General features: G+C 39.2%; 2 protein-coding genes across 2 annotated transcripts in view; both read left to right on the top strand.

Moving 5' to 3' along the window:
- PUM1 (pumilio RNA binding family member 1) overlaps positions 1-23,050 on the top strand; it is a 721,963-nt gene that overhangs the window by 246,195 nt on the left and 452,718 nt on the right. The gene's annotated exons all lie outside the window — the stretch shown is intronic.
- On the top strand, positions 5,051-23,016 carry MATN1 (matrilin 1). The gene is made up of 7 exons (XM_042440116.1): positions 5,051-5,217; positions 8,255-8,601; positions 13,429-13,651; positions 14,711-15,118; positions 18,026-18,178; positions 20,060-20,149; positions 21,864-23,016. The coding sequence occupies exons 1-7, from the start codon at positions 5,085-5,087 to the stop codon at positions 21,914-21,916; spliced, it is 1,407 nt and encodes a 468-aa protein (XP_042296050.1). The 5' UTR covers positions 5,051-5,084; the 3' UTR covers positions 21,917-23,016.

Here is a 23,050-nt window from a genome sequence, read left to right as displayed (position 1 = left end):
TGATGTAAACCGCCCTGATCTCAGGAAGGGCGGTATATAAATAAAATTTATTATTATTATTATTATTATTATTATTATTATTATTATTATTATTATTATTATTATTATTATTATTCATATAGAAACAGGAGAATTAAATTAATTTCCTATTCCTTTAAGGCAATTACATGTTTCCCTCCTTTTTCTTTAGAAAGATAATTTACTACCGGTAACCAGTCTTTATTAAATTCATTAATGCTACCTTCTCTCATCAGTATTGTCAGTTTGTCCATCTCCAGTATTTCGTAGATTTTTAAAATCCATTCTTCCTTTGTGGGCTCCTCCTTATTTTTCCATTTTTTCGCCAGTACTAATCGTGCGGCTGAGATTAAGTAGAAAGTGATTTTTCCTGCTTTAGATTCTAATTCCTTATTGGTCATCATGACTGGTTTAGAGGCGTCCCAAACATTCTGTAATTTCACTTCTTTATTCATATTTTCTTTGAAATATAAGTCTAGGTGATCTTTTGCTTGTGAGGTTATTTTCTCATCTTTCAATAAGTATTCGTTCAAGCGCCAATTATGTTCTCTGGAGATATCGCTCAACTCCATTGTTATTGGGTTATGATCTGAAATTATTTTAGGTAAGCCGTCCATCTTATCAATTTTGGGAATTAATGATGTCGAAGTTAGAAACTCTGCTCTAATCTGGACCGTGATTTATGCGCCTCTGAATAATATGTAAATTCTTTTTGAGATGCATAGTTTACTCTCCAAGCGTCCATAACAGATAAAGTATTTTTTAACTCAAAAAATGAATTTGGCAGTTTTCCTTGTCTTTTTAAAATTTTCTTAGATCAGTGAGAAGACAGTTCTGAGGTACAAACTCAGGATGAGCATATGAAGCAAGGTCTAAGAGCTGACTTGGGATGTAGGAGACCCATGGGATTCTGTTGTAAAAGATCTACTTTGCATTATGCAGAAGGATGAGGCTTCTTGTTCCAAAATAAGTGCCTTAACCTACATTTGTTTTACAAGTGGACTGGAAAGGAATCCATAAATGCACATTTTCCTTTAGATAAATTGGACATAACGTTCTTACCCTTTGAAACCTGTGGGGAAATTATGTTCCCAATTTTGATACCAAACATGTGTTTTTCCTTCACACACCTGTAAATACAGCTGTACACAAACCGGACCTCTCTTGCCCTTTCTCTCCTCCTGAAATACTTTTTTACAGCTTTAATGTTTCTTGTGTACCACAAGCTGTGTTTCTGAGAAGAAGAGAAGCCTCACCACTCCCAGCAATGTATTTATCTTTCTTTGCTCATTAGCAGAAAAATGACACAGAGGAAACTCAGATATTTTTTCACAGTAAGAAAGCAATAGAGACTTCATTTATAGCAGGATGTGAATGAACCCCTTTCATGCCTATATGTCCTGTCTATACCAAAAGGGCTTTGTGTGCAAGGTGGTGGGTGAAAAAAAATATCATATAGCTTTGGAATAAGGGCAGTTGTTCCGTACATTTGGAGATCACTTTGTCCCCTGATAATAAAGCAGAGTTTGTACTAGCAAATTGGTAGAGTTTGTTCTAGAAAATGAGTGCTGTATTCATATGGTTAGAACAAGTGTCTCGTATCATGCATTCACCAAATATTCAAACATACTTTTGTGAGAGAATGTAAAGCACAGATTTCATAGAGAGAAAGTAATGAGACCCCCTACACAGTCCTGGCTGTGCTCAACTATCATTTTGCTTATACCTTACCAGAATTGCTTCCAGCAGTTGCTATTAGTGTAAAATTCATCTCAGACTAAGATTGAGGTTGCATCTATACTGTAGAAATAATGCAGTTTGGCATTACTTAAGTCTTATAGTGCCCTCCTAAGAAATTCAGAAATGTGTCGTTTTACGAGGTCCTTGGCCTTCTCTGTCAAAGAATGCTGGTGCTTCACAAAACTACAAATCCCAGGATTTTGTAGGATTGAAGCATGGTAGTTAAAGTAGTGCCAAAATATATTCTTTCTACAAGAAACCAGGATGGATGACTAAGGAACTTTCAACTGAGCTAACTTTTAAACGGAACATGTATAAGAAATGGAAAAAGGGGGAAAACACCAAAGAGGAATTCAAGCAAATAGCAAGCACATGTAGGGGTAAAGTCAGAAAAGCTAAAGCACAGAATGAACTCAGGCTTGCTAGAGAGGTTAAAAACAATAAAAAGGGCTTTTGGGGGTATGTTCATAATAAAAAGAAGAAGAAGAAGGAAATGGTAGGGCCACTAAAAGGAGAATATGGCAAAATACTAACAAAAAACAGAGAAAAGGCAGAATTACTCAAGACCTCCTTTGCCTCTGTCTTCTCAGAAAAGGAAAAGGGAGCTCAACCTGAGGATAATGGAGCTGAGGACAGAATAGGGGAAATTCAGCACAGAATAAGTAAAGAGATAGTAGAGGAATACCTTGTTAATCTAAGTGAATTTAAGACTCCAGGACCAGATGAACAACATCCAAGAGTATTAAAAGAACTGGCAAATGTAATATCGGAGCCATTGGTAGTAATAATCTTTGAGAACTCCTGGAGAACAGGAGAAATGAAATGCACAGATATAGGATGGGTGACACCTGGCTGAATGAGAGTACATGTGAAAGGGATCTAGGAATCCAAGTAGAACACAAGTTGAACATGAGTCAACAGTGTGATGTGGCAGCTAACAAGGCCAATGCGATTTTAGGCTGCATCAATAGAAGTATAGTGTCTACATCAAGAGAAGTAACAGTGCTACTCTGTTCTGCTCTGGGATATTGTGTCCAGTTCTGGGCACCATTATTTTAAAAGGATGTGGAGAAACTGGAGCGTGTCCAAAGGAGGGCGACTAAAATGGTGAAGGGTCTGGAAAACATGAAGCCCTATGAGGAACGACTTAGGGAGCTGGGGATGTTTAGTCTGGAGAAGAGAAGGTTAAGAGGTGATATGATAGCCCTGTTTAAATACTTGAAGGGATGCAATATTGAGGAGGGAGCAAGCTTGTTTTCTGCTGCCCTAGAGACTACGACCCAGAGCAATGGCTGCAAGCTCCAGGAAAAGAGATTCCACCTCAACATTAGGAGGAACTTCCTGACAGTAAGGGCTGTTCGAGTGGAACAAACATCCTCAGAGTGTAGTGGAGTCTCCTTCCTTGGAGGCCTTTAAGCAGAGGCTGGATGGCCATCTGTCGGGGATGCTTTGATTGAGATTTCCTGCACGGCAGAATGGGGTTGGGCTGGATGGCCTTTGCGGTCTCTTCCAACTCTATGATTCTATGATTCTAAGGCATGAGCTTGTACTGATGTACATGCCATTGTATTCCATATTACCATGAATGGATGTGAGAGCTGGACAGTTAAGAAAGAAGATAGGAAGAAAATCCATTCATTTGAGTCGTGGTGCTGGAGAAGAGTGCTGAGGATTCCATGGACAGCCAAAAGGCAAGCAAATGGGTCCTAGAGCAGATCAAGCCGGAAACCTCTCTGGAAGACAAGATGACCAAACTGAGGCTATCGTACTTTGGACACATCATGAGTAGGAAGGACTCACTGGAAAAGACAGTAATGCTGGGAAAGGTGGAGGGAAGTAGGAAGAGGGGAAGGCCACATGCTAGATGGATGAACTCTATTAAGGAGGTCACAGGTATGGGTTTGCAGGAATTAAGCAGAGCAGCAGAGGACAGAGGGTCTTGGTGATTTCTCATCCATAGGATCGCCATGAGTCAGGATCGACTTGAGGGCAGTTAACAACAACAAGGCATGAAAACTGGAGGAAGGAACATTAATAAAGACCAGTCTTAGAATGATGTGGTTTAGGCACCTGTGTATGATTAGCCTGAGGAAGAGAAGGTCAAGAGGTGACACAATGGCTATCTTTAAATATTTAAAAGGATGTCATATTGAAGATTGAACAAGCTTGTTTTCTGCTGCTGGACACAGAGCAATGGACTGATACTACAGCTGAACTGCCCCTTATGCGGGCTTGCCTTCCACGGACTTGAGCTCACGTGGAAGACAAGCCCCAATCAAAACAATGGGATGTTTGCCCATAGCGCATGCACCATGATGCACTGCAGGAGGTATGCTTTGGAGGTATGCTGTTTAAATGACACACACATCTTAAGAGTCCAGAAGCTGCGCCAAAGCTGTGTTCCAGTCCTTAGGACTTGACTGTGGCTTTGGCGTGGCTTCTGGCCTCTTAGGACACATGCTTCATTTAAACAACATACCTCCAATGTGGCCCAAAGCAGCTTTATTTTGGCCTGTCTGTTTGGGCCCTATATCTCCTGGTTAATTTGAGATTAATTGCTGGGAAGGGTATTGGAAGTAGCAACCATTGCATGCCTATACTCATTAACTGAAGTTTGTATCTTTGCAGCCTTGCTGTTTCTTTGCATCACTCATCACTCTTACATGCTGCCACTTTCTCTTTCCCCCATAAGACCATGTATTTGAATATGAACAGGTTATTTCTAAGTAATGTTGCCATGGCTTGTATTCCTTAGCTAGTTTTACATCCTTTTCCAGCTCCCTGTTGCAACCCCCCACCCACTCTTCTAAGACCACTAGTAGTAATAAAAACAACAAAACCCACAAGAAATCTGCTGGTTTGAAATGCCTAATGTGTGGAATACATTTCATATCTCCATGTGCTTATTTACACAACTCAACCCAACACGTCCTGTCCCAGTCCTCCGAGGTTTCAAACTCAGGGGGGACATTGGCCAAACACACTGGAGATAGTTTACTTACTGTGGCAGACTCTAGATTAAAGCTCTTGATTGGCAGGTAAACTCCTTTCTTCAGGTTGATTTGACTGGCTTCACTGTTCAGATCCAAAATTCCTCACATTCCAACCTTTTGCTGGTCACTTTTACTACTTCCCACTTCCTAGTCAATGCAACTGTTGTCACCAATCCAGGCAATGGAAAAGGCCAAGGGACCTTTCCTTGTCAATATCTATCCTTCCATCCTTTCATTCAACCTCCTCCCTCTCAACTCCACCCCATCATACACCCGTGTTATAGGTTGGCCCGCTGCCCTTCTAAGGAGTGGTCCATTAATACCTCAAGGCCAATGCCAGAGCCTACCATTCGACACTCTGCCTGCATCCCAGCAACCATGGCAATGCCTTTTTCTGCCTTCTTCCTCTCTTTACTCCTTTTTGTTCAGGACCAGGGAGTTAATGGGGTCCCTCCACAGCTGAAAGGTAAGTAATGCCACATATTAGTCTTTGTCGTCCCATTTGAGCCAGCATGCTAGGATAACAGGGCAAAGGACACAGAAGGGAATTCTAATTCTAATACAGAAAGATTTGTAAATCATGGGGGAAAATTACCACCCAAGGAACAGCAGCTGAGATGAAAGTATACATACTTATATCTAACAGAGTAGCACTTTTCTCAGGTATAACATTTTGTTCTCTCCCTGTTTCCTCATCCTCATACAAGAACTTCATTCTTGAACGGTTCCTCCAACCTTTGCTTTGGAGTGGGGTCAGGAGTCTCAATAGAATGACATCTTTGTAGAAATTTAGCCTATTCCACTGAGACACTATTACATTTTGAGTCAGCAGTTTCCCACCTGTTCAGTATTAATCCTGTTAATTTATGGAAACTTGAGACTTTTATGCCTTGAAAACCTTACTCATATTGTACTCATGAACTGGCATCTTGAAATACAATTAAACAAAATGAACGAAAATCTCTTCAACTGCACCCTTCATCTTGATTAAACCTATTGACATTCCCATGTCTGATTTGGCTTTCTGATAGCACAAATAAGCTCCCCATACCATAGTCATTTTTATCAACTAACTTTGGAATTTGGACACCTATGATTGTCTATATTTTGAGATATGATTTACATTCAAAGGAATCATCCCACAGCAGAAAGTCATATAGTGAAAAAGTTTATAACTATAATAAAGAAAGGAATCAATCTGGAAGACTGTGTAACAGAGAGAACAAATTATCTATACAAATTGCCTGAGGTAGCCTCTCTTCCTTTTTCCTTCCCTCTGCTTGATTTTTGTTTTGTTTTGCAAGATCTTGTGATGAAAATGTTGAAAATTTGTACATGTGCTTCATTGGTTGCTCCACTTCACAAAGACATTAGTATGTTATAGTATTTACAGCCAGATCTCCATTTTCGTGGGGAATCTGTTCTTGGACCACCACCACCACCCCCTGTGAAAATGGAAACTTTCAAGCTCCATAGGCTTGAATGGGGGCATGTGCCCGCGAGCAACAAAGGGTGTGCACCTCAGGCGTGTGCCCCATTTCAACTCCCTTCATTTTCTCCTCACGAAGTACATGAAAATGGAGGTGCAACTGTAATCACAGAAGTACAAAATGGTAAACTTCTAAAGGGGGTAGTGGTTCAAACAATAAACGTGATAGGGGAAATGTGATTGTTCAAGCAAGGAATGACGCAAACTGTCATCTTTGCTTTCTTCTCCACTCAAAGATTTTGAATTTCATGTTCTTTCCATCCTAGGTATGAAAAGGTTTTTTTAATTAATTCTTCCAATATTAATGGAAACAAAATGCTTACCCTTTGGGGAAGCCAAATTGAATCAATACAGCTATTATAGCCTGAATGCTGAGAACCAGGTTGTACCTGCTGATTTACAGATGTTAAAATATGCAGGCTTTCAGGAGGGTGGAGTCAGAAACCCAAATTAGCATTAATATGGTTTAATATTTAGAGATCCAGACATAGACTTGAGCTAGACTGGACAAATCTGTCAGTTTCAGTTTCTCCCACATTCATTAAAAAGAAAGAAAGAAAAAAACAACCTATTTCCATCAGAAATACGAAAGCATTTCCAGATGCTGGTAAAATCTTACAAAAATAAAATTTTCACTCTTCTCTAGTTTTATTTTCTATAACAGAATTCCTTTTTATTCAGACCAATGTATTAAATCAGCATCTTTTTAAAAAACATAAGAAGGCCTCACAACAGACAAAGTTTATCACTGGTTACTAAGAACAATAGCTTAATTTTCAGAGTAAGTCTTGATTTCCAGACTCAATATGCTGCTGATATCACTAGCAACAAACAGGTCTGATGGAGGATTATTGCCTTTATGCCCTGCTTCTCCTAGGCTGCATCTGCACTGCAGAAATAATCCAGTTTGATACCACTTGAACTGCCATGGCTCAGTACTGTGTAATTCTGAGAATTGTAGTTTGTTGTAGCACCAGAGTAGAGTACTGGTGCCACAACAAACTACAATTCTCAGAATTCCATAGCATTGAGCCATGGCAGTTCAAGTGCTGTCAGACTGGATTATTTCTGCAGTATGGATGCAGCACCAGAAGCATCTGTCTAACCACTAAATTATATAGGCTTGGATTAGGAACACAAAATGTTATTTTATCCTGTATCAGACCATTGGCTCATTTAGTCTATATGTGGTATGGAAAAACTGTACCCCTCCAGATTTTCTTGGATTTCAGTTCCAATCATCCATTGCTATTGTTCACCACTGATAATTTTACTAAAATTGGTGGAAGTCATAGTCTAACAACATTCGAAGGATCACACATTTCCCACCCTTGTCTACAAAGCAGCTCTTCTGGTTCCTTTCAAGTTTCTCATGGGAATCTTTCCTTGGTGGTGCTAGGGACTGAAACACCTTCTGCAAACAAAACTATGGTCTTTATGCCTGTTGGCCAAGGGAGTGCGCATCTGCCCATTGCAAGGCAGAGGGAAGACATTCACAAGAAGCTACTGAATACCTCTTTGCACAACAAAAATTGAGGGATATGTGTGGGTTGGAAAGTGTGCCTATTTCACTAACAGGACTCCAGCCTGTCTTTGGTTGGGGTATATATCTAGCATTTTCTGAATTATAAAGTATGTCTTGTAACACATGCACCACATTCTAAGAGGTGTCATGGATCACAATTCAAACATCCCCAGGAGGCAAAGATGTTTTTATTCAAGCAGGCTTTTAGTATATGATCATGTCAGGGAGGCTTTCATATGGGGTGTGTGCTTCAGTTATGTTTTTAACTTTTGTATGTTTATGTAATTTTATACTATTTTTAGCTAGTTGATTTTGATTTTTAAAAAAAAATTGTGAAGTTTTTAAATGGTTTTATTTGTGAGCCGCCTTGGGTCCTTTTCTGGGAGAAAGGCGGCATAGAAATAAAAGGAAATAAATAAATGGTCATAGCACTGTACCATAAATTTCCTTCTTGAAGTTTGAGGAGTACTGTTCACTTTTCCCACGCAGGTGCAAACTGCAGGACAAGGCCCACAGACCTGATATTCATCATTGACAGCTCTCGAAGTGTGCGTCCCAATGAATTTGAGAAAGTCAAGGTGTTCATGTCCCAGGTCATTGAGTCACTCGATGTAGGGCCAGATGCTACTCGGGTTGGTGTTATCAATTATGCCAGTGCAGTCAACAATGAATTGTCCCTCAAGACCCATCGTACAAAGGCCACCCTACTGCAAGCTGTACGCAGGATTGAGCCCCTCTCCACTGGGACCATGACAGGCCTGGCTATCCAGTTTGCAATCAACAGAGCATTCAGTGAGGGAGAAGGAGCCAGAGTGCGATCGCCAGAGATTAACAAGGTATGAAGACTTTGGGCTTTTTGTAACTCTGTTCCACAAGAATCTTCCCTTATTTTGGTTTTCTGTTCCTACATGAATAATATAAACGTAGACTGCATCCACACTGACTACATGAAGCGCTCAGATGGCTGATTTGCAAAGTTCCCAACTTTGCAAATCGGCCAAGAGTGACTTGTGGGCAGGTTTTAGGCGGGTTGCAGTCGAGCGGCAGCATTGGTGGCATTTTGCATGAGATAATACCCGACTGCATCCTTGACTTGAACACGGTGGGGATAAATCAGGGGGTTTTTTTGGAGTTCAATAAACTCCTTAACATGTATATGGAAAATGGATTCTAATAATTATAAAGTCCTTTTGGAAAGACTAATTTACATGTATTTGGTTGGGGAATATGGTATGGGCATCTGCACTGTTTACATACATATGTGTCCTATTAAGTTAAGTAGAAGTTAAACCTAACTAAATGTTCCTTTCAACTCTATATATTTCTATTGATAAGGGATACCATTTCTTAGCAGCTATCAATATAGAAAGCATTGCAGTATAATTTTAAAAAGCATGGTATCAGTCTATATGCAGCTCATAGGATCATAAAATCTCAGTAGATTATCCCACTACACCCTTAATACATTGCTAGTCCACTCTGACTACTCCCTGTTGCATTTTGAGGTTTGTAGTTCAGGGAGGCCTGAGAATTCTAAATGCCGCTTCCTAAACTACAGGTTCCAGAATGCAACAGGAGGCAGGTAGAGTAGTTAAAGTGAATTAGTAATGTTTTAAGAGTGTAGTGCAATAATCTCCATAGAGTCTAATCCCCTGTTCAATGAAGGATCTCCAGTTAGAGTATTCCTAGCAGGTAGCTATCCAGCCTCATTTTGTAGACATCCAGAGAAGGAGATTACTCTTACTGTAAAAAAAACCAACAACACCTCTTTCTGATGCTTAATTGTAATCTAAACTCATGTAACTTAAAACCATTAGAGCTGGTTCTGCCCTCTGGGGCAGTAAAGACCAAGCCTGCACCTTCCTCTCTGTGACAAAGCTTGAGATATTTAAAGAGTTCAGCTGTGCCACTCCTTAGCCTTCTCTTCACCAAGTGGTGGGACGAAGACTCTCCTGCAGATCTTAAAACATGAGCTGGCTTGTGTAGGGAGAGACAGTTGTTCAGACAATCTGGATCCAAGCCATGTAGGGCTTGAACAGTCAAAACCAGCATTTTAAATTCTTCCCAGAAATGGACTGGTAGCCAGTGAAGCTGTTTCAATAGTGGAAATACATGATCCCTGTAACCAGCCATAGTCAACAAGTTTAAAAAACAGCCACAGGTAGAGCATCTTACTGTTGTTCTTATTCCAAACAATACTAGTTTTGACTAATGATGTGCCATTTAAACAATAGCAGGAATATATTTTAAAATTCATCTAGCAAGGTATGATTCCCAAAATCAGATTTAAAATATTAGAAGGCAGAAAACAGAGGGAGTCTTGGGCTCCCAGATTCAATATTGTATTTTTCTGCCTGCTGTTCAGTTTGGTTATAAGATTGGATACATCTGGAGAAAAAGAGATTATTACAGTTGGAGTGGTTTGATTTGAGACTTGGATGGGATGGTTTTTCTGATACGGTAAAATTAAGGCAAGTACTGATTTTAATAATCACTATATCAGAAATTCACTTTTTTATATTGAACAAATATTGAACAAATAGCAAAATAAAAATAAAGAATATCGAACAAATATCAAATACGTAACACTATATCCTAACATGCCTTTATGGATCTCACCCCATGAAGCTTTATATAGAAGAGAAACAGTATTTAAAGGCAAATGGGTAAGTTATTGAGATCTTTTAAGAGGAGCATCACAGAATAAAAACAAATGAAGAAATAGAGTCAAAAGAATATAAATTTCAGTGGCACTTCTATAGACAGGTATTTGAGAGATCCAAGATATACAGGAATTGATATGGTTTCAAAGTAACAAAATCAGAATATTAAACACAATTGTCTACAGATGATGAGTATTTAATTGCTAAAATGTATAAACTACTGTTGAGAATGGAAATGGAAGATGAACAAGTAAAAGAATGCATGATAAAATGAGCTCAGAATATAGGTCATAATAAACAGATGGATCAATAGGAGAGAATGTGGACAAAGATTCTAAAGTTTACCTTAAGTTATGATCTTAAGAAAGGTTTTTATATAATGATGTATTGATGGTATTTGACACCAGACAGACCAATCTAACTTCCCATCATGCAGGAATAGACAATCAGCATTCTCCCAACAGTTGGCAATCCAGGCTATGTTTAAAAACCATCAAACAAAGAGACTCCACTACATTCCTAAGCAGTGTATTCCACTGTCAAACAGTCAGGAAATTTTTCCTAATATTTAAGAGGAATCTCTTTTTCTGCAGTTTTAATCCATTCTGCCATGTCTCTGGACCAGCAGAAAACAAACTTGTTCCATCCCTCAATATGGCATCCCTTCAAATATTTAAACATGGCTATCATGTCATCTCTTAACCTTCTCTTCTCCAGTCTAAACATACCCAGCTCCCTAAGCTGCTCCTTATAGGGTTTGGCTTCCAGACCTTTCACTGTTTTGGTCGCCCTTGTCTGGACATGTTCCAGCTTGTCAATATCCTCTTGAATTGTGGTGCTCAGAATTGGACACAGTATTCCAGGTGAGGTCTGACCAAAGCAGAAGGGAGTGGTACTATTACTTTACTCAGTCCAGATACTACAATCCTATTGATGAACCCTAGAATTATATGGGGTTTTTGGCTGCTGCATCACACTGCTGACTCATGTTTAGCTTATGGTCTACTAGATCCCTTTTTATCAATCCAGGTGTCACCCATCTTATCTCTGTTCATTTCATTTTTTTCTCCATTAGTGTAGTACCTGACATTTCTCCCTGTTGATATTCATTTTGTAAGTTTTGGCCCAAGTCACTAATCTGTTATGGTCATTTAGAATTCTGGACCTGTTTTCTAGGGAACTGGCTACCCTCCTAAATTTGTGTCATCTGCAAATATACAAGCATGCTCTTGTTGTCAATGATGTTAGAAACAGGGTCAGAATCTTGAACACAACTGTTCAGCAACTTGTGCACAGGGACAAAGAAAACTACTATAATAATTAAAGAAACATAAAATAACAACCAAAACAAGAGATTTTATCTGCAAGATCTGAGAAATCATTGGAAAAATTAAACCAAGAGCAGGGATGCTATATGACCAGCAGGAGAACACACAACATGATCAAGAAGGAATAAAAAAAGACGGAAACAATACACTGAAAACATGTAATACAAAAGATGAAATGATGACATAATCATTCAAGGAAGAACAATGTGATGATGAACCCACACTTTTAGAAAGTGAAGTAGAAGCTGTACTCAACGTGCTTGGGAAAAATAAATTACCCAGGAACAAATGGCAAACCAATAGAGCTGTGTGGAGCGAAAGATAGAGTCCACTCAAATCTAACTAAAATGTGCCAAGAATTATGGGAAACAAAACAATGGCCTAGAGGCTGGAAACATGCAATATACAGTCGCCCCTCCCAACTCATGGGGGATATGTTCCGGACCCCCTCCCCATGAAAATGGCAGCTTGCACATATGTGAGTCCCACAGAGAATGGTGTGTGCACCCGTGGTGCACACACAGGACTGTGCATGGGCGCGGACGCCCATTTTAAAGATAGTAGCTCATCCCTCCCATGAAGAATGAGACTGCAGACTCTAAGTTTGAACATATGGAGGGATGACTATACATGCACATCTTCAGGAAACAGGACACCAGTGATTGCAATCACCTTTGGACCATTGGATTAATCTCTGGTGGAAGCAAAGTGATGCTCAGAATTTTAACCATATATGAAGTGAGAAATGCCAGTTATCAAAACTGAGTTCAGAAAAGGAAGAGGCACTAGGAATCAAATTGCAAACATACATTGGATGAATTTCTCTCCTTTAAAAAAAAGCATTACTGTAACTTAAATGTGTTAATCCATCCCTTTTTTCTTTTTTATTGTAATATTTATTCTGTTCATTAGTTTAATTAATTAGTTAATTTTTTTACTGATGTCATTATATATACAAGTTCAACAGAAGATAACTTTTGCTATCTGCTTTCTTTTCTGGCCATTATTATTATTTGATTTACTTCATGATTATTACTGAATCCTATTTTGGGAGAAAGGTGGGATATAAATCCCTTAAATAAATAAATAAAAAATAAATACTGAAATTAAGGAATGAGTGATTAAAAATGTTCTGCACCTGGTGTTTAAGTATGCCATTGGTTGGGACAAACCACTGGGATTCCAGCCATGCACTTTCACATTCTTGGATGGTGCCAAACTATTTGTCAGTGCCTTCAGTGTACCACTTTATTCACTGCAGTTGGAGAAACAGCCATGAAACCAACTTGATAATTAGATAATAAGTAGACACATTGGCAGATACACAGTCAGTTGCATAATGGTGGTATTCACTAGAAGGATAATATAGCACAACCACTGTGTTATTATGTGATCACAGATTTAAATCATACTAGCATAATGTAGGATCTCAGCAAATATTCTTGTTATAGAATTATAGAATTGTACATTGAGAATTTATGCAGGATTAGTTATTCCTGATAGTATGAAATCAGTAATTTTCATAAATGATTGGATTGCTCAGCTGATCAGCAGACATCAGTCTAATTGCATCTGATGCTTTCTGTTGGACACCATCATAATGAAAACAGAATTAGGAAACAAGCTTACGTTGAGATGCCAGTCTGTTGAGTCTTCACTCTTTTATCCTTAGGTGGCTATCATAGTGACTGATGGGCGCCCCCAGGATGGGGTAAAGGATGTAGCAGCAAGAGCAAGAGCTCTTGGAATTGAAATCTTTGCTATTGGTGTGGGCCGTGTGGATATGCACACTTTGCGGCAAATGGCCAGTGAACCCCTGGATGAGCATGTGGATTATGTGGAAAGCTACAGTGTAATTGAGAAGTTGACCAAAAAGTTTCAGGAAGCATTCTGTGGTAAGTCCTAAAGAGAAATTCAACAGTGGAAAATAAACACTTCCCTTGATTTTGGGCCATGCTAGGGTCACCTAGGGATGCAGTGGCTTCGTGGTTAAGACGTCAATTCTGATTCTCATAAGGTCAGAAGGTTGGCAGTTTGGGGCCCAAGTTTCACATAACGAGTGAGCTCCCATCACAAGTCCCAGCTTCTGCCAACCAAGCAGTTTGAAAGCATGCAAATACAAGTAGATAAATAGGTACCACTTTGGTGGGAACGTAACAGTGTTCTGTGCAATAATAATAATAATAATAATAATAATAATAATAATAATAATAATTTGTTTTATTTATATACCGCTATTCCAAAGATCATAGCGGTGAACAGCAAGTAAGCTAATTAGCAAGTAAGCTAATTTGCCCCCAACAGTCTGGGTACTCATTTTAGCGACCTCAGAAGGATGCAAGCCTGAGTCAAGCTTGGGCCCTTTTGCTGGTCTTGAACTCGCAACCTTGTGGTTTTGAGTGAATGGCTGCAGTACAGGCATTTAACCACTGCTGGCCACATGAACACCAGAGTTGTCTTCAGACAACGCTGGCCTTTCGGCTTAGTAATGGAGATGAACACCACCCGTTATAGTCAGTACGACTAGACATACATGCCAAGGGGAAACCTTTACCTTTAGTTTTACCTTTAGGGTCACCACATCAAAAGAGATTCAACAGTGATCATAGTAAGGCAAAACCACTAGCACAAAATTATATTTATTGGTATATGGATGAATCAGGTATTTACACGAGAGAAAACCCATCACTAGGCAATAGCCAGGTGCAGGAAGGTGGTGAGACAGTGCCAGAGAACCCATTAGGACACAGAGAGGCATATCTTTCACATGCCCTCAAGCCAACCTCAACCTGTGGTGGCCCCATGAATTCAAGTCAAGACCTCCAAATAGGAGTAAATCCAGATCCAAGCCCTATGTTTGGTAAGATGAGCATTTCAAAATTATTCTTATTTTTCAATGAGGAAGTAATTGTCTCAGCCCCTGCTTTTTGTTTCTGTTGCTTGCTTCTGCCCAGCCTGCACTGGAGGGACTGCCACTGACCTTGTGTTCCTGATAGACGGATCAAAGAGTGTGAGGCCTGAGAACTTCGAACTGGTGAAGAGATTTATTAACCAGATTGTGGAATCTCTGGATGTTTCGGACAAAAATGCACATGTGGGCCTGGTCCAGTATTCTAGTTCAGTCAGGCAAGAATTCCCACTTGGGCAATACAAGACTAAGAAAGACATCAAAGCAGCAGTAAGAAGGATGTCCTACATGGAGAAAGGCACCATGACTGGCCAGGCTTTGAAATACCTAGTGGACAATTCATTTGCCATCTCCAGTGGAGCAAGGCCTGGAGTTCCCAAGGTAGCAGTTGTATTTACTGATGGACGGTCACAAGATTACATCAATGATGCTGCGAAGAAAGCCAAAGACCTGGGTATGCTTACAGAAATAAGTATTATTATATTAGTCCAATTCAAACATAACCTGTTTCAGCTTCATTTGTTGTTGTTAACTGCCATCATGGTAACATTGATTTCAGGTGAAACTATGAATAAGTGACCTCTCAGTCACTCTATCATCAATGGTTCTGTTCATTTCTTGCAGACTCAGGGCCATAGCATCCTTTATTGAATCTGTTCATCTGCAATGCTATTTTCCTACCACCTTTCACCATGCCAAGCATTATTGTTATTTCTAGTAAATCATATTTCTCATGATAGTCTCAGTTTAGTCGTCTTGGATTCTAGGGAGAGTTCAGGCTTGATTTGCTCTAGAACACATTTATTTGTCTTTTTAGCTGTCCATGGTATCTATAGAACTCTTCTCCAGCACCGCATTTCAAATGAGATTTTCTTCCTATCAGCTTTCTTCCCTGTCCAGATTTCACAACCACACATGGAAATAAGAAATACAATGGCATGGATAATCCTAACTTTAACATTCAATGACATATCTTTCCTCTTCAGGATCTTAATAGTTTACCTTCCAAGTCCTAGTCTTCTGCTTTTTTGACAGCTGTCTCCATTCTGATTAATGACTGAACCAAAGTATGGAAAATCTTTAACTATTTCATTGTCTTCATCATCTACTTTAAATCTGTGGCCATTATTTTTGTTTTCTTCATATTCAACTGTAAACCTGTCTTTGCAATTTCCTCATTGATTTTCTTCAGTGATTGTTCAAAATCTTTGCTATTTTCTGCTAGTAGTGTGGTGTTTATTGACAGATTTTAACTTACAACTAGAGTAGATTCTGTCTCTGTAGCTTGAAGCAGATTTATTAGTATTCCATATGCTTCCAGCAATTTATTTTTCCCAAGTGCCCTGAGTGCAGGTTCCATTTCACTTTCTAAAACTGTAGGTTCATCTTCAAATTATTATTCTTTGAATGACTGTGTCATCTTTTCATCTCTTTGATATAGTTCTCCAGTGTATTGTTTCCACACACTTTTTATTTGTCCTTGGTCATGTAGTGTGTTCTCCTGACTGGTCTTGGTTTAAATTGCCTTCACAAAATTGAATTGGTCATTCTCCTGCTTCTTTTCGTATCCTACGTAAAATTTAGCTACAATTTTTGAGTCTGCTATTTCCTACTTTTGCATTTAAATCACTTGTGATTACCAAGAAGTTCTGTTTTGATATGTGGTCAATTTACTCCTTGACTCCAGCACAAATCATTCAATTTCTCTTTCTTCTGCCTCTATAGTTGAAGCATAAACTTGTATTATGGTTATATTGATATGTTTTCCCTGAAGTCTTGATACTTTTTGGTCAGACTTTGACTGCTTTTGCTACATTTTTCCTCACTATTAATGCCACCCCATTTCTTCTTAGATTTTCATTTCCGGTGTAAATCACTATGTAATTATCTGACTCAAAATGTCCCTTTCCTGCCCACATTAGCTTGCTTACATCGTGTATTGCAATGCTTATATGTCCATGATCCTTTAATATGTGATGTGCACCTTCAGACTTTCCATTCACCTCTGAGTATGTCAACAGCTGAATGTTCTTTCAGACAGAGTCCGGTTGCAACACAGAATCATAGAATAACAGAATCATAGAGTTGGAAGAGATCACAAGGGCCATCCAGCCCAACCTGCTGCCATGCAGGAGTCCATAACTAAAGCACTCCTGAATGATGTCCATCCAATCTCTGTTTTAAGACCTCTAAAGAAAGACAACACCATGCTCCAAGGCCATCCATACCATTGTCAAACAGCTCTTACAGTACTTTCCGATGTTTAGGTGGAATCTCTTTTCCTGCAGCTTGAATCCATTGCCACAGTGCTATTTGTCCTCTGCTGTTCCCCAGTAGTTTGTTTAGTGCCTTCAAACCTCATCTTCTGGCACTATATCCTGTTTCATTTTGGATTGTTTCATCATAGAGTTCTCATGGTGAAAAACATTTAAAAGGGGTTTATCCTGCCTCCTTCTGTGCAGTACTAACATGTGTTAGTCCTTTCTGTTGTCTCTGGGTGATCCTTTGTCAGTATCACTCACACTACTGGTGCTACTCTGTAGCCGTTGGGTATTTATTCTGGCTCTTCAGCCTGCATTACATAGGAGACTCTACCACAGCACTGCTACTGTCTGCATGCCCTCTTACCTGACAGGAGCATGCAATGCCATCACCATGGAAAGGTAATATATTTCATATATTCTGTAAGCATCTGATGCATTTGGACCGTAATCTGTATCAGTCATTGTCAGCATAGCCAGTGGTGAAAGTTGAGGATAATGTGGGATGTCCAACAGCATCTGGACGGCCACATTTCTCATGCCTAAATTACTGTTCATTTCTATGGGAATGAGTACAAACAAGCCACAGGTTTACTTGCTCCCCAATCCTCTTCTGATGAGATAGGAGGCTGACTTCCTAATTGTAGGCTTCTCCATGCCAGCCAATGTTGGAAACAAGATATGGATCACTCTCTGATTTTCTCGACTGTAGTGTGCTCCTGATTCATACCTTCATGTATCTGCACCTTATATAGATTACAAGCACAAACAGTCCCTTATGTCCAGGTTGTGAGAGCTGTTGGTTATGTAGTCAAAATGGTGCTACTCATGCATAAGAGGATGCAAAAGCATAAAATATATGGGGCAGGGAGTCCCTGTGGATGGGAGACATGAGAACTGACCATGCTCAATGGCCATGGAAGGCTGATAGACTAACTGTGGGTGAGGATAATGAATGTGACAGAGTCCAGTAGAGTACAGCTGGCTGGCTGGAATGGTGAACAGGAGCACTGTACATAGCAACATTTCTTTTCATTGTGTCTTAACTGAAAGAGAGCAGAAATGACAACAGATATATTAGCAATCTTTGTCCATTTCAGGTTACAAAATGTTTGCTGTTGGAGTAGGCAATGCTGTTGAGGATGAACTTAAAGAAATTGCCTCTGAACCAATAGCTGAGCATTATTTCTACACTGCTGATTTTAGAACAATAAACCAAATTGGGAAGAAACTACAAAGTAAAATCTGTATTGGTAAGTGATATTTAGCATGGTGGTATTTACAGCACAGCCTGTACCCTACTGTCATGACAAATAAAAGAAAATAATAACCTCTATTGCATGCCAACCTGTTGTTGTTGTTGTTGTACCTGTTCCTTGGGACACTGGATCTGGCTTCAGTGGTACATGCCTTGGTGACATCCCATTTGGACTACTGTAACATGTTCTACTTGGGGCTGTCTGTCTTTGAAAACTGTTTGGAAATTTCAGCTGGTCCAAAGAGCTGCAGAAGGTTACAGAAACCACACACTGCCCCTGTTGAACAGAACTGCAATGGCTGCCAGTTTGTTTCTGGGCACAATTCAAAGTGCTGGTTATGATCTATAAAGCCATAGATGGCTCAAGTCCAAGCTATTTGGCAGACTGTATCTCTCTGTATGAGTTGGCCTGAGCTCTGAGATTATGTAGAGAGGCCCTTATTTCAGTACAATCACCATTGCAAGCATTGCTGGTGGGGACATGAGAGAGGGCCTTCTTGGTGGCTGCTCTGAGACGCTGGCGCTCCCTTCTCAGGGAGGTCAGAATGACTCCCTCCTTGACGTTCTTCCACAGCTGGTTAAAACCTTCTTATGCAGACCGGCTTTTTAAAACAGAAAGTTTTTAAAGAGAGGGCTGGGGTGTTGTATTGTTTTAAAGTGTTTTAAACACTTTTATCTCTTTTAACTGTATTTTATTCTTTTAATCAGCAATCTATTTTAATATTGCAATAATTTAATTCTATTTTTATGTATCCTTTATGTATGCTTTTCATTGTACTTGTTCTTTTAATATTGTGAGCCGCTCTGGGTCCCAGTTTTGGAGAAAGAGTGGTATACACATAAATATAACAACAACAGCAACAACAACAGTTGTTAACTGCCCTCCGGTCGACCTTGACTCATGGCTACTCCATGGATGAGACATCTCCAAGACCTCCTGTCCTCCACTGCTCTGCTTAGGTCCTACCCATGGCCTCTCTGACTGAGTCCAGCTCTCTGCATGTAGTTGTCTCACTCTCTTTCCACTGTCCTTTGTCTTCCCTATTATTATAGTCTTTTCTAATGAGTTGTACCTTCTCAAAGTGTGATAGCCTCAGTTTAGTCATCTTGACTTCCAGGCAGAGTTTGGACTTGAGCAATGTTGGAAATTGGTGGGACACACTGGACTGCATAGGATGTTTATACGGCTTGTTCTTTCTCAGTTGAATTACGGTGGAGGGTCCCTCAATTTTTTAGGTTTAAGGGCATATGCAAGGTACTACAGAAAGAAGAGATAATCAGTTCCATTGGCAGTTTCCATTCTACTGCACTGGTCTTCATAGGGTATGTGTTTCTTCACACATCAAATTCATATATCCAAAAGTTAAACATGAACATTAAACAATTAGTGACCAAAATCCATAAATTTCTTTCTATAAAAAAGAGTTTTAAAATGTACATTTGCAGAAAAAAGAGCACAAATTTATAATCTTTAAATATTAGTACTTTGGGGGGGAAATGTGCACAAAACATGGTAATCTAATCATTCTTATTACTTGGGAAAATGCTACAGTTGAAATGTATACAAGAAAGCATGTGAAAAATGTTCTAAAATATCATTTTATTCAACCTTTTAAAAAACACCCCAGTCTTATGCAGCAATTGGAGAAAGCAGCATTGAGAGAAATTACAATCTGAATAAACACTGAGCAGAACAGAATCAGACACTCTTAGATATGGCACAGAAACATTGTGTTACTTTGGGTTCATTGTCTAAAAACATGTCATACTGTTCCCTTACTCCTGGCTTAGAGAGGGAGAGATTTCATTAGTGTCCATTACTGTCCCACCAGAACAAAAGTACCCTGTGATTCTTTCACTGTGTTTTCCTCCACAGAAGAAGAAAAAGAAGATCCATGTGAATGTGGAGCCATTGTGAAATTCCAGAGGAAGGTAGATAACCTCATAAAGGCATTGACACAGAAGCATATCCTTTGAAATGGGGTGCAAGAGAAAATGTTTATGTGGGGAGCAGGATGGAGGGGGAAAAAGTGGCTGGGCAAGTGACTTGTCCAGTCTACTTTGAAATCCAATGGGAAGAAGTGAGGATATTACTCTTGCTTCTTCTCATGGATGGGATCTTCTGCCTTCAGAACGGCATGGAAGAGACAAGCCTAGCATTGACAACTTTCTTAACTACTGTATATAGAGGCCCCTTCATATCTGTAACTCTAAGGAAGGAACTTATAGTAGGAAATACTCTATAAGGTAGGTAGCTTTGCTAAAGACTATTCAAATCTAGCTGAATGGATACTTTGGGTGAGGTTGTGTCCACACTGCAGAAATCAACCAGTTTGACACAACCTTAACTGCCATGGCTCATTGCTATGGAATTCTGGGATTGGTGGTTTTGCAAGGTATTTAGCCTTCTCTGTCAGAGAGATCTGGTGCCGCAACAAACTACAAATCTCAGAATTCTGTAACACTGAACCATGGTAAATAAAATGGTGTTAAACTGGATGATTTCTGCAATGCGGATACAGCCCCAGTAATAGGTTTGAGTGGCTAGGCATTCTCAATCAACAACAAACTTTATTACAGCCATTTGGCCAGCACAATTACACAATTCCAATTTAAAACATAACTTAGTTTTATAACATAGGTTCATGTACAGGAAGAGAGTATAAACAAATGATAGTTTGTAAAAAGTAAGGATAGGGCTGCACAATCAGGTAAACACACAACAATAAGTAGGCTGCCATCACCTCGCAAAAAATTCTATTACAGTATATTGTATTATAGAGCACCACATTCAAGACATATTAGTTCAAAACCACAGTCATATCCCCTGTCCAAGCAAGAGTTAAGCAACAAAGTGCCATTAATCAGATGCAACTGGTTGGGGTAACTTCATTAGACTTTGGTCCCCAAGTAGGTTAGTTTGATGGTCTGGTAAAATACGGTCATACCTCCTCATTTGCAAATTTTACCATTAAATCAAGCCATCTATACAGAATTTAATAACACATTACATCTGTTTAACAAACTTTTTACAATTTCCAATGGCAGCTGCAAAGAATTGTGCAACTGCTCGCGTTATACCTTCCTTCTGGTCTGCAAGTAGAAAATTTGTATAAAATTTATCTTGTCTGCCTGGAAACTGCAACACAATTGGTGTTATATATAAAGCATGTATTTCTGTGTACAAAGAGCAGCCAAAGAGAACATGATTAATATTTTCGATTTCCTCCGAGCCAGAGGGACAGGCATTCTCAATCATGCATGACCAGAACTTGGAAAATATGCTGACTGGAAGTTTCTAGAAGCTGTAGTCCAAAACCACCCAATTTTTCCAAGGTTTGGAGCAACCTTTGGTAGTTGCTTCATCCCATGGGCTAGACTAGAGTAGCTTTAGGACCATGGGCAGAAGTCTTGATGGATAGGAGAACAATAGGAGCAAAGAGCAGAAGACAACTGTTGTCCCCACACAAGTAAAGGCATCTTATTTGCAAGGGTGCAAAAAGGGACTGGATGGATGTTTGGTTTTAATTCTGCAGGGCTCTTGATATATTGCCATTACGTGCTCAAGTTTCATGCCTTCGATTCAACCTGTCTGTATTGGCATGGTTTAGAAGGAATCTTTTATCTTGTTCTCATACTTCTCTGAAGTTGTCCACTGTTATTCCTTAATCCTTGTTCACTGGAAGCTGTGACAAGAAAGCTTGCTGCACTAGAAAACAGGATCACCGTTTAAAAAGTAGAATAATTTGATTCCTTTGCAACTTAAAATTACATATCAGAGGACTTTGGCTACGGCAGCTCTTCTTCCGTGTTACGTTAACCCTGACTGGGTCAGCTGCCTTTGTTTTGAGAGGTGGAATTGTGTAACAGTAGAAGTGTAAGCAATGATAAAGCACTAGAAGTCATGTACCAAACTACATTAAACTCTCTTTGCATCATAGAATATGCAAATATGTTTAATACCTGGAGAACTGGTTTTAAACTAAAGCTCAATATAGTCATCTAAGATATTTAAATAACATCTTTTTAATGAGTTCTGTGAATGCTCACTTGGTTCTTTCACAGATTTTATGTTTCTCTATATACTCTCATTGTCTTTAAGAACTGAATTTGACTCATGTGACTCTGAATATTTTTTTTCTAAGAACAGTAAATATATAATTTATGCTAAAGCATTTATCTATAAGTAGATGAAATAATTATGGAATGTTAAGTGTGGCATACTGGATAATGTGCCTCCTGTTGCAAACTCCAACTTTGGGTATAGGAAGAAGGAAGGTACAGATGTTCAGAAAGCTGTCATCATTTTCTGCTCACCAACAAGAGTAAAGTCAAGTCATGGACTCATTCACAGTTGAGCATATCATCTTAACTAGTAAAATGGGATTTTGCTCTCTTTGAATTCTTGCCTAAATGTTGCCTAACATCAACAGTAACCAAACTTCAAACAACCAATAGCTTCATACACAAGACAAACAGTGCAGGTCACTGCTAGTGGCGGAGACTCGAGCCATGATCCATTTTTAACATTAACCCTTTGGAACGGCACCACATTTGCATCATTTTTGTCATAGCTGATGGCTCTGTGTTTAGCTTATATTGAAGCCATACATCAACATAGGCACAGCCTGGGGTATCCAATATTCAACATGAAAAATCCCTGCCCTCCATTGGTCAAAAAGTGACAAGCACCCCTAAAAATGTGATCACAAGTTGTTGGCCTTTGGTTAAATCTGTAGGGGTTTATAACAGAATATTTATACATGATAATGTAGAAAAGAGTTTTTGGAATAACAAAATATTGAAAAATGTCATAATAAAATATGATTTTATGAGTAGAAAAATAAAAATTTGAATTGAATTGGGT

Source organism: Sceloporus undulatus, chromosome 9, assembly GCF_019175285.1.
Source record: "Sceloporus undulatus isolate JIND9_A2432 ecotype Alabama chromosome 9, SceUnd_v1.1, whole genome shotgun sequence".
Lineage (NCBI taxonomy): Eukaryota > Metazoa > Chordata > Lepidosauria > Squamata > Phrynosomatidae > Sceloporus > Sceloporus undulatus.
This window is presented reverse-complemented; position numbering and strand designations above follow the sequence as displayed.

What these genes read in the sequence shown, in the direction of transcription:
- MATN1 (XM_042440116.1), top strand. Translation starts at nt 5,085, where the DNA reads ATGCCAGAGCCTACCATTCGACACTCTGCCTGCATCCCAGCAACCATG. An exon ending in GATCGCCAGAGATTAACAAG is followed by an intron (nt 8,602 to 13,428) that starts GTATGAAGACTT and finishes TTTTATCCTTAG; the next exon opens with GTGGCTATCATAGTGACTGA. An exon ending in GTTTCAGGAAGCATTCTGTG is followed by an intron (nt 13,652 to 14,710) that starts GTAAGTCCTAAA and finishes GCTTCTGCCCAG; the next exon opens with CCTGCACTGGAGGGACTGCC.